At 36.2% G+C, this 12,004-nt stretch overlaps 1 protein-coding gene across 2 annotated transcripts; it reads right to left on the minus strand.

The window, feature by feature from the left end:
• Positions 1–285: 285 nt before the first annotated feature.
• Positions 286–11,487, minus strand: LOC121238619. 2 transcript variants are annotated; one of them, XM_041135574.1, is made up of 7 exons: positions 11,267–11,487; positions 11,147–11,190; positions 9,455–9,618; positions 4,758–5,593; positions 3,233–4,600; positions 1,554–1,668; positions 286–861 (listed from the first exon to the last, which is right to left on the minus strand). In XM_041135574.1, the coding sequence occupies exons 3-7, from the start codon at positions 9,486–9,488 to the stop codon at positions 623–625; spliced, it is 2,592 nt and encodes an 863-aa protein (XP_040991508.1). In that variant the 5' UTR covers positions 9,489–9,618; positions 11,147–11,190; positions 11,267–11,487; the 3' UTR covers positions 286–622. The 2 variants fall into 2 exon arrangements, with proteins under 2 accessions (XP_040991508.1, XP_040991509.1); XM_041135575.1 differs by having other exon boundaries at positions 11,124–11,190.
• Between the last annotated feature and the right edge of the window lie 517 nt (positions 11,488–12,004).

Consider the following 12,004-nt stretch of genomic DNA (forward strand, 5'->3'; position numbering starts at 1 on the left):
TATTATAGATTTGAAAATCACCTAAATTCTTTAAAGTCTCCCTCGCCTTTCCTCCCACCCTGACCCAATTCCTCCAAAGAATTAAAAAACCAAACCTTCTTTTTTCTTTAATTGTTTTTTGGAATTCTCGAGACAGAGATGTGTTTAAAATGAGATGCGCCTCTCAAGAAAGCTCAACCAGCTGACCAAAAACATCAAGTGAAAACAGAATATTATTTTTTATTCTATGTCTATTTAGACTACTCACTCACGGACTTTTCAGAATACTAAGCACAGAATGCAGAATACATCTCTCTAAATATTCACATTCTTAAAACAGAATCTCCTCAGAGTTAAGAGACATCGGTATGACCTACGTCTCAAATTTTTTCTTGTATTTCTTTTTCTATTTTTTGTTTTTTTTTTCCCTAAGGGAATGAACTAACCCCCATTGTACACGATTGGTGTGAACATATAATAATACAGGATGTACATTCAATCAACATCTATACAAAATTACAATCATTCAAAGGTAACCTTCCTGACGACTTCAAAACCAGCCATGGGGCTGCAATCCTTCCTGTAATTTAAAAAAGGGGGAAAAAAATCGCCATTCTGAATAGCATCAGGAACACCTCATCCATCAGTCGAGAAAATAACTGGTAGTAGTAGCATCTGTTGATTCAGCAACTCGAGCTGCTTCTGAAATTTGAAATGCCATCACGGCCCTGTAAGTAGCTAAATCTGCATTCTCCATTAGAAACTGAGCCCTTTTACGTTTGAGAACAGCTAATTCCACGGATCTGTTTGCAGACGCATTAGCTTCTTTGACTTTGAGCATAGAATTCTTTTCTTCCAAAGCATCTCGTTCAGCTGCTATTTCTGCAAATAATACAAGATGAAGTGCAGCTATTAACGCAAAGGTAAAAACACCCAACAACTCATTCGCACCAAATCAAACACGATTTCAACCAAACAAGTCTCAATTATATTTTTTTACAAATACCACTATTGCATCCAACAATGTCTATCTTTGCAAATAAACAATTTGGTCTTTCCTCAAGTTAGGCAGAGCCACCATAAAATGTTTCAGTTGGTAGATCAAAGTTGATCTCATTCATGACCTTTTTTTAGATGAAGAATCAACTGCACCTCAACATGATTGAGCAGATTTACTACCCAGAATTTCTGTATGTCATATTTTCACAAATTTTGTTTTATCTCATAGGGAAAAAGTATCACCAGTAATAACATACAATTGCATGTCACTACAATTGCACACTTGAAAAACATTCTAAACTCGTGGCCGAGAAGGAGAAATAAACATTCTAAACAGAGTACCTATTTGATTAGTTTGTTACTTGGGTTATGCTTCTTTCCTATTAATAAAACTTTATTCTTACTTGTTAAAAAAAAAAAAAAACATAACTAATACATTTGTGCCAACTAACACCTTAGAATATTGATTTAATAAGAAACAAAATAATCATCATTAAACACCAAATTTTCTCCTTATCACTACTATAGAATTGCAAATCATTCAGGTCCCAAAATGTTAATATTGTATAGCTTACCTCGCAAAAAACTTGGTGGTTTGCCTCTTCCAAGTTGGCTTCGCTGTCGTTTGAATGACCTCCTCTTTCGTAAAAATGGCTTGGGAATCACTTGTGCCCTCTTTGCTTGATGACCCTGTGTTGCAAAATAATCCACACTAATCAAATGGCCACTTCAAATGATACAAAAAGAAACATTATTTCTCAGCTTGTATTGCCCCAAGGAAGGCCCAAGCCACATCTAGATACTCCAAAAGGACTAATTAATGATATAATCAGAACCCCATTGGAACTATTATAAAGAACCCCTAGGGGTTAGCTCAAGTGGTAAAGGCGTGGTATGCTCCCTCCAAGGTCCAAGCTTCAAATCTCATAGGGTGCAAACAATCTCTAGGAGCCATTGGACTTAGGGATTTTTCCCTTGAATTATCCAAGGTGCACTTGCGCAAACTCCTTGCTGAGGGCCTGTGCATCTCCGGGATTAGCAGGGACTCAGTTCCCGGTGCCAACAAAAAAACTATTATAAAGAGCAAGAACTTCTCCTTCCCAAGTAATGCAGGATCTCATATACCACCTACCATTATAAATCAGTATGGGGTATCAAAAATCTCCCCCACCCCCTTAAATTCCCGACGTCCTCGTCAGGCCAGTCTATCGTAGGTGGGATTGCGTCTCACATTTATGTCTAGGATGCACTCTGATACCATATGTAATACCCCAAGAGAGGCCCAAGCCACATCTGGGCCTATACTACAAAAGGACTACTCGATACAATTGGAGCTCCATTAGAACCATTATAAAGATCAAGAATTTTTCCTTCCCAAGTAATGTAAGATTTCATACACCACCTAACATTATCACTGATCAGTCAATATGGGTATCATACAACTCCTCTAGATGTCTAGGTTTTTTTCCCTTTGGGTTTTGGGATAAGGTAAATTTCTAGATTTCAAGTATTTGGCTACATTAATTAACCAAGTTCTTGAGCCCACAACAGCTAAGAGGATGAGAAGAATGGGAGTTGGAGATGTTCTATTCTACATTTTCAAAGAAATGCACCTCAAATGAAGCACACGATGAAATATTGAAGTATCTCAAAAACCCTCAACCAGCATAAAATATGTATTAGCAAGAAGTACAAATGGGGAGGAGGTAATGGTTAAGATTCATCTTCTTTGCAACATTTCTCCATTTTATGTTCCTCACGTATACTTTTTGCTAAAAAAAAAAAAGTAAATATATGCCATCAGAAGCTCAACTTTGATTCAAACAAAAAGTGAACCCCTTTCAGAATTGCTTTATAAGTTGACAAAATACACATCAACCTCACCCAAAAAGATAGGAGAGGTGAAGATAAGTGACACCAGCTCCTCCATTGATAGAAAATTTATATGCATGCCGATAGCATTACATTCAACCACCATACATCAGTACAAGGAAACTCTTTTTCTAGTACGTGATATTCTTCTCACATCTGAAGGAAGAAACTAAATTCTCTTATTTAGGTGGTTCTTACATACTTCTTGTGCACTTGGGTACACCCTTTGGTTTTAGTGAATTTGAAGTACTAAATAAAAAATAATCTTCTCATATATGACAAGCAAATAAACAAAATAACACATGCCTAAAGTATTATTGACACAATGCAAATGTAACCTAGAAAACTAAAATTAACATTGCAATTATATTAGTGCTTTTACCTGGAAAACCCTGACAAGCGCTGATCCCTTTTGCTTCCGTTTCTTCATCCAGTAATTACTCGCAGCTTCTACTACTTCACTCCCACCCAGACCCAGACAAAGATTAGAGGCTGCCTTTTCATCTGGAAAATCATCAGGACGACAGTAATAAGCCTTCTCAAATGTATCAACCATTAACTCAAAAGCATCCTTGGAAACATGATGATGAATATCATTCCCCGTAAGATAGTCATTATTGAATTTTTCCAGCCACTCCTCGTCTTCAGAATCCATGTCGTAATTTGGAGTGCTTCTTGCCATGGCTCTAGAGACCTCATCATCTTTTATGGAAATGTATGGATCAGGTCTGCAGAAAGTAGCATTGTTATTTCCATAGTCTAGTACTTCAAGAACCCCTGGCACTGGGATGTTCTTCACAGTAGGAACCAAAACATTTCGATCTGAACATTCCTTGTAAAGATCCTTGAAAGTGAACCAGTCCATTCGATTGGGAAACTCTAGCTTCCAACCATTATCCAAATTCCACAGTATATCATGTGTGAATCGGTTACAAGAACACGGCCTCATAATTTTTTCAGTCTTTTGTGTATATCTTGTGAATCCATCTTTCTTGACTACAAGAAGCCACTCCCTTGAGGCAGAGATTTCTAACATAATATTGGCACCCTCTACTCGGTAACACTTATCCGAGTCAATTACCAATATGTTTGCAGTGCAGCAAGATATATCTACGTCCTGCCTGGATCCACATGAGGTAGAACTCTCTTCTTTACTTTGTCTAAGAGAACTACTCCGAACTGGGCTCCTAATCTTATTATTTGTAACCAAAGAAGAGAAAGGCATACCATTTATCTTATTATGAATTGCATCAGAAACTACAGCTCCACTAGGTTTGTGTACACCAACCGCAGAAGGATTTCTAGCTCTCCTCCTCCTCAGAGAACTCCTCCTCTTCCGGAAACCACGAGAACTTAAACAATTCCTGGACTGTGCAGACCGACCAGCTAATTTTGAAGCTCTAAGGGATGGGTGTAATAATCTGTTCTCCAAATTATGTGCTTCATGCACCATGTTGTTGCATTCAGATGGATCCATCAAAGATGCAGACAGATCTCTCTCAGAAGGAAAGTATACTCCGCGTTCTTCACTCTCATCTTCTTCACTGTCTGTTATCATGTCACCACTTGTGTCCGCATCACACGAGTTATTCGCAAGAACAAAGGGCCAACACTTATACCTCATAACCATCCTGTAATGCATGTACATAAAACACACAGGAACTGTAGAAAAATCCAGAGAGAACAAGGGTATGAAGTCTATGGCCCCAAAAAACTTGCACATTCCAGAGCCACTAGTGATGGGAGGGTCCTGAAGAACATTTAAAACACGGAAAAATTAACCTAAAAACAACATAAAGTGAAACTCAATATTAGGATAAATTTTTTAATTCCCCTCCCCCAAAAAAATATAAACCTGAGTAGTTCACAAGAATGCAGTTTTGGCGAATCATATCAGCAAGACTTACCCGCAAGAAATGAATTCCACCTAAGGCATAAACACTGGCAATCGGCTCAGAGCTCAAGAATGCAGAGAACTTATTCAATCTCAGTGTGGCCCTCCTCACGTAAGTCAAAACGGAGTACAAAAAACTTACTATGAAGGAATCGCTCCCACCACCAGCGCCAACAACCGCAAGCATAGGACGGGGAAGGAACACCTCCAACCCCTCAATACCATCGATCTCCAAACCTTCACTGCCATCGATCTTTCTCCTTTGCCGACGAAAAAATTGAAGCCCGTACATTCTCTTTGAATCACCCAAATCGTAACTTCCAGTGCCTGTTCGCCTCCTCTTTCTGCTATAAACCCTCCCAAATAATTTGTCAACGCTATGGTTAACATTAACAGCATTCTTAGCACATATCGGAGCCTCCTCTGCTTTGCAATCGTCAGCATCGTTGATTTCAACGGCAGTAACTCTTTTGACACCGCCCAGGGCCCAGCCACTTTGCTTGCACCCGAGGCCGCCGTTGTTCCCGGGGTTCTTGACGAGCTTGAACCACTCTTCACCATCGTTGCCTCTCCTGAGCTTTCCCTCAACAGATTCCGGCCACAGGCGTCGCCCGGAACGCAGTACCCTGGCACCACCGTCCAGGCCCTTTACCACCCCAAACACCCTCGTGGTCCGCCTCATCCCGACCGACGGCATTGGAGTGCGGTAACGAACCGGAAAGCCGGCACAACACGTCGTTCGGTTCGTATACCCTCTCAACCCACCGAGTCCCCGAGACGATCTCCGAGTTATCGCAGACTCAAACGCAAACACCGACCCGCACTCCAACTGCAACTTTAACTCTGACCCCGATTTTTTAGCAAATACCGATTTCATAATCATGCAAAGAAAACGAGTACGAAATTCTCGGAAACAGAAAATCCTGTAGACTCGCCATTTGCCACGACCGAAACTAAGACGAGTTCCAGACTAGGAACCACGAACTCGGATCCGGATCCGGATACGGGCCAAAATTATTTCGGTACAAAAAACCTTACAATAACTTACAACTACGTGAAAAAGAAACGACAAAAGGAAAAAGAGCAAAAAAAAAAAAAACCCAAATCAGGTACCAATCGACACAGATTCACAAAGAAACGGAAGGCAAAGATATATCCATCTTTAATAAAATAAACAGAATTGAAAATCAAAATCAAAATATCTTGGAGCCTGAGATCTAGGGGGAGACAGAGGGGGGGTGGAGGGAGAGAGAGAAGATCAGAGAGTTATGGAGGTTCACGAAGTTCTTGTTGGAGAGAGAGAGAGAGGGGGGAGGAGAGAGAGACAGACTACTGGTCTCTATCGGCTAGGGTTTATGATAAAAACCACTTTTGGGGCGGGGAGGGAAGAGCAACTAACCACTACACCGAGTGATGAGAGCCGTTAGATTGGCAGAAGATGACGGTCTGGATCGGGTATTGAGTCAGAAAATCGGTTCGATTGCTCCAATGACCCACCAAGAGCGTTTCGTTTCAGCTTTTTTAGGTTATTTTTTATGAGAGAGAGAGAGAGAGAGAGAGAGAGAGAGGGGTCAGTGGATATTTTAGGATTCGCAAAAGGGTCAATTTTCAGTGAAAAGACGAGAATGGGCTTGACGTGGTTAGTGGGAATTCTCAAGGGATAAATAGCTGATATTGGAGATATGAGAACGGGGTTTTGAGTCTTTTGCATCGGGTTGAGCTGTCGGGTAATTCAGCTCCAGGGATGAAAAGCTGTAACATAGCTCAGCTGCAGTAAAATTAAGATGTTATACGTGTAAAAATTCACCGGGATGGGTAGGCAGGACCGTTTCGCCAGTTAGATCAGATAAAATCGATTGAGATAATTTATAAACAGTAATAAAATTATTAATTAAAATTAGATAAGATGAAAGATAAAATTAAATCTCACATTTGTATTCAAACAGATCTCCATCGATATCACAGATAATAAAATAGTTGTTAAAAGTAGAAAAATAATTTAAGTTTAAATATTATATTAAATTTTGAAGAATATGAAAGAAAAAGTAAAATATTATCCTAATATAATTTTTTAATATTAATTTTATTTTAAGATTTGAAAATTTTTTATTATTTTTATGTTTAGTTTAAAAAGTTTAGAAAAATTATATTGATCAGATAAAAAAATTAAAAATTTGAAATTTTAAAGTGTTTATGTTTCAATTATGTTTGAAAAAGAAATAAGATGAAATATATTGAGATAGCTACCCAATCCAGCACTTAATTAGCTCAAAAAATTAACTCTTAAATTTTTTTAATTTTATCAATTTACTATTTACATTTATAAATTCTATTAATCACATCAATATGATCATTTTACACAAATAAATTAACCACGTCCTTAATCACATGTCGTCAGAATCAAGCATCTAATAACGCAATATATATTAAAAAGTCGACACGTCACCTTTAAAATATAATAATTAAAAATAAAAATATATAATTACTACATCAGCTAAAAAATAATTTTAAAAATTACAATATATAAAACAGGAATAATTACAAATTAATGTTACACATTTTTTATACTTGTCAAACCTTCATAGAATATCACGCAATAAGCTAGCCATTAGTTTATTTCATAGAATATAGGATTTATTGATAAATTTCGCAAATTACATAAGACAATTAATAAGATTAAAAATTGAAAAGCCCATAGAATATTCGGTTTGTTATATTTTGAGAAACCGAATAGTAATTCATATTAAAAATTTGAACAGGCAATTATAGTGTATAGTCTATACTCCTTTTATTTTCTTTCTCGAGCCCTTAACGTGTCAGTTGCGCCAAACAAAATATGAAGCTACCAATATATTAGATAAGGCTTGGTTTCGAAGCTAAATTCATCTCAATTTATCATTATAACTTTTTCAAATTTTAACACAAAATATAATAAACAATTTAATTTTTTCAAATTCTAAGATAATAATAATATTAAAAAATAATATTCTAACAATATTTTATCTTCTCAACTCAACTCAACTCAGTTCAACATTCAAATGCAGCCTAAGTGAAAAGATATATACAAACCCCAATGCATAAACCTCGTACAAGATTTTTATAAAAAAGTGAATCTCGCCGTGAAAAAATGTGACAAATTTACTTTTTATTGATGAGACTCACTTTTTTATAAAAATACTTATATATTTAAAACTTATACCCAGCATTACTTTAAAATTCATATTTTCCTTGTACTAATAAAACTACTAACTATTTGACATCAAGAGATTGCTCTTATATAAAAAATAAAAACAGAGAACTTTCAAGAGACTGAGAAACCTTCAGGGTAAAAATAAAAAAGATGAAAAAAAAATTTTTTTGAAAGAATAAAGAAATGCATGAGAAATAAAAGAATAATGTTCACCAAATAATATATACAGTGCAATTCATGGTAAAAAAAAAAAACAATGTGCAATGTTTCACATGTTAGTCAAAAGTTCTCAAGTTTAAAGATTTTAGAGCATTCTCATCCGATTATCTAAATTTTAAGCTTTTAGTTAAAAATGACACTTCTTATAATTTTATTTTAAATTTTATTCATCTTTAAAAAATATTATACATCTCATTTTTTATTATTTCTCTATTTTATTAAAATAATATTTTTTATTTTTTTATTATTTTTTTCTCTTACTTTTATTTTTATTTACAAACTTTAAAGCGGCGGGAAAACCGATTCTAATAATCTACAACTTTCGTGGAAAGTGATGTACACCATCCAATGTCACATCACAAGAAAATTCTGGACGCCTTTGTGCCCACCCGTCTTCTACCAGACAATATCTTGGAGTCAAATGCCATGCGTAGTCATGGAAACCCAAGATAAAACATTACTGAGCATTATTTGGATTCAAAAAATATTTGATCTCATCTTATCTCATCATTATAATTTTTTAAAATTTTCATATAAAATATAATAAACAATTCAACTTTTTTAAATATTATAAAATAATATTCTAACAATATTTTATTCATCTTTCATCTTTCATCTAAAATCATCTCCTCCTATCTCTAAATCCAATCCAGCCCACAGCTCTGAAAATTTTCCCGACCAAAACCTCATGTGCTTAAATTTCAATTCTTAAATACCAACAGTGTTGAACAGCTAGGATTCCATGGGTGACTAGAAAACAAAAATTTCTGAAAGTTTCTTTTTAGATTTAAATGCACACTCACGAGTAAGCTTGTGAACCAATAAAGTTTGTGCAGGAAGCATGCTCATCATATTGATGGCTGGGATTTCAAAGAAAAACAGTTTTATAAAATGGGCAGCATATACCTGTAGCAACAATCTCCATATTCATGCAAGCAAATACATGGTTCCCTTGGTGATCCATAGTACTGATGATCCATGATTCCATAGTACTGATGGTTCCCTTGGCGGTTCATCAGAAATGCAAGCAAATTCAGTTTTTAAAGAGGTTCATGTTTTGTGTTCCAAGTTCTATGGATCATCAGAATTCTCCTATATGATTAATCTGCAGAATCATGCGATGTTCTCCAAAGACGAGGACTGAGTTGCTTTCTTTAAAAAGGGGGAAAAAAAAATCTCACCGACTAACAAGACTGAGTTGTCTTCTATATGACATTCCACATAAGAAATGATTAATTTACCAGAAAGAGAAAATTAAGTTGCTTCAATTGAAATTGAAATTAAACTTTTCATTCACTTACAGAGTTGAAGGAGTTGCCCTTGATGAAATGCCATCGAACAAATGCAACTCTTTAATCTTTATCCAATTTTCTTCAGCAATTGAAGTCAATGGAGGCTTTTCTCTTTTCGTTTCTTTCTTTTTTTTTTTTCTTTTTGTTCCCCCCTTTTCTGCTCATCTTCTTCACTGCACCATGCATTTCACAAGGATTCAGCTGATTTTCTAAATTGATCATGTAGCTACTTACAGAAGGATTTAAAAAAAACAAAATACCAGAACACCATGATTATAAAGGACACTGAAGTATGTCATTGACTAGGCCACTGAGTACGGTTGTTATCTAAAGAATAAACCAGCTCCACCACAAATAACCATTCAAGTAACAAAATTTCAGCCCGGAATGTACAGGAGTTAAATATGTTCTGATGGCTCAAGAAATATATCTAACCACATTACCTAGTTTTACAGTTTGGTCCACAACCATGTTGCTCTAATTTCAAAAGAGAGGGACTTGTCCTCAGCTATATATAATCCGTCTTAAAACTTACAGTTCGTTGGTGGTCAGATTGTTACTTTCTTGAGAATCAGCAATGCCAAATGTTTAGTATGTTAGGATTCTCCACCCAAATAGTTTAATGAACAAGGTGTCCAGTCCAGATGCAGTGGGCATAGGCAGATGCAGAACCATGCTAGCTTGGCAAAATACTTCTGAGAAAAAATATCTCCTATGAATAATACTCAATGCCTTAAAGAGTGTTGCAAAAATAATCCACTGCCATACATATAGGCATAGATCATAGGTCCTACCGTGACAGCATCCAATAGACAAAGATCTGATGATGCACAAATTTTGCTTTCTCATCTTAAATAACAGGGAAGCATGGAAACAGGAAACAGTCTTAATTATTGCCCACCAGCTGCGAAATAAGACCCCAGTATCGAGAATAAGGAGGATAGACTCCATCCAGGAAACATCTACTTAGGTCAGACATTTTGCTTCCTAGTCTTATATAATGGAAAGCATTGAAAGAAGAAACAATATCGATTACTGCCCACTTGCCGCAAAATAAAACCCCAATATCAAGGATAAGGAGCATAGACTCCATCAAGGAGACACCTACTACTAGGCCAAACAATGATAGACACCTACTACTAGGCCAAACAATGATGAGTTATTGAGGGAGGAAAATACTTATATCAGTGTCTAGCAAACAATAACTTTCTTATTCGCCTCCTCTCTTAGCCATGGCAGCAAGTCTCTCCCACAAAAGACAGAAGCCATTGCAAAACATTGACAGGTCTAAAAAACGTCTCTATCTTCAAATTTTAGGATTATGCACCAACTAATCACGGTATATGCTTGAACACTTTTTCCACCATGCTCACCACAAGAAGCGAAACTCGGTCAGTCCCATAAACCATTGCGTGGGTGTTAAGCAATGACAAGGAATGACAACGATGCAAATTCTCCAATCCAAAACTTTCGTTGCCCACCATTCCTTTAAAGTTTCAAATTCAATCAAGCATACGAGGGGTATGAGGAATATTCACACCCCATTGACCTAAACTCAGACCCTCCTGAACTATAATCCTAACAGAACCCACATTTTAAGCAATTGAAAGAAAGAAAGAAAGGCACAATCGCTCTTGCAAATTTATCAATTCGAAACCAACAAAAACAGCAAAATTACCAAAGGAATCGTGAAGAGTCTACCCCAAGCTTCAATTGAAAATGCCATGGAAGCACTCCATAAAGGCCTACAAAGTGTCCGACCCACGTTTCAGAAACAAAGCCTTTTAACAAATTCAGGTTAAAATCAAACAAGCACATTACCCGTTTAGTTGGTCTGAGCCTCGGAAGAATTTGCAGGGGTATCTCGGAGTCCGATCCCTGAAAACTGAAAAACGAATGTTTCGATGATAGAAACAGGATTTGAACTGATAATCGAAACGGGGGAGCCGAGGGCACGAGAGCCCTCCTAGACGAAGAACGAACATTGTCGGGATGACGCGAAAAGTCGCGTGGAATGTGATTTCGAAAACCCAACAAAAAATCGCGTGGAATGTAGTATTGTACAGTGCTATCCATTACCGAGAACCATGTCGGAGCCATAGAGAGATCCGGCTTGGGTCCGTTTCAGAGAAAAAAAAATTGGTTTATCTAGCAAGTAAGTTCCAATCAATTAATTGATTGATAATTAATGCCCCAAAAAAAAAGTGATCTTAGATAGTTAAGGAGGGATACAATATTTTAGCAAATACATTTAATTTTAATGTGCGATTAAATAATAAGTTACTTGCACAATTATTTAATAAACTCAATTTATTTAGGACCCATTTGAATTGAGAAGTAATTTCAACTCATCTTATCTTATTTTATCATTACAACTTTTCTAAGTTTTCACACAAAATATAATAAACAATTAAATTTTTTTCAAATTCTAAAATAATAATAATATTAAAAATAATATTTTATTTAATTTTTAACTTTTATCTTCATTTATCTTATCTCAACTCACTATCCAAACGACACTTGAGCTTGTTTGGAAATAGATATCATCCCAAAATTTTC

This window comes from Juglans microcarpa x Juglans regia, chromosome 7D, assembly GCF_004785595.1.
Source record: "Juglans microcarpa x Juglans regia isolate MS1-56 chromosome 7D, Jm3101_v1.0, whole genome shotgun sequence".
NCBI lineage: Eukaryota > Viridiplantae > Streptophyta > Magnoliopsida > Fagales > Juglandaceae > Juglans > Juglans microcarpa x Juglans regia.

Bases quoted from the DNA above. Each gene is read 5' to 3' on its own strand.
- LOC121238619 (XM_041135574.1), bottom strand. From the start codon at position 9,488: ATGGCATTTCATCAAGGGCAACTCCTTCAACTCT. The intron at 4,601-4,757 runs GTAAGTCTTGCT...AATGTTCTTCAG, and splicing joins GTGGAATTCATTTCTTGCGG to GACCCTCCCATCACTAGTGG. The intron at 1,669-3,232 runs GTAAAAGCACTA...TTTGCAACACAG, and splicing joins CGCTTGTCAGGGTTTTCCAG to GGTCATCAAGCAAAGAGGGC.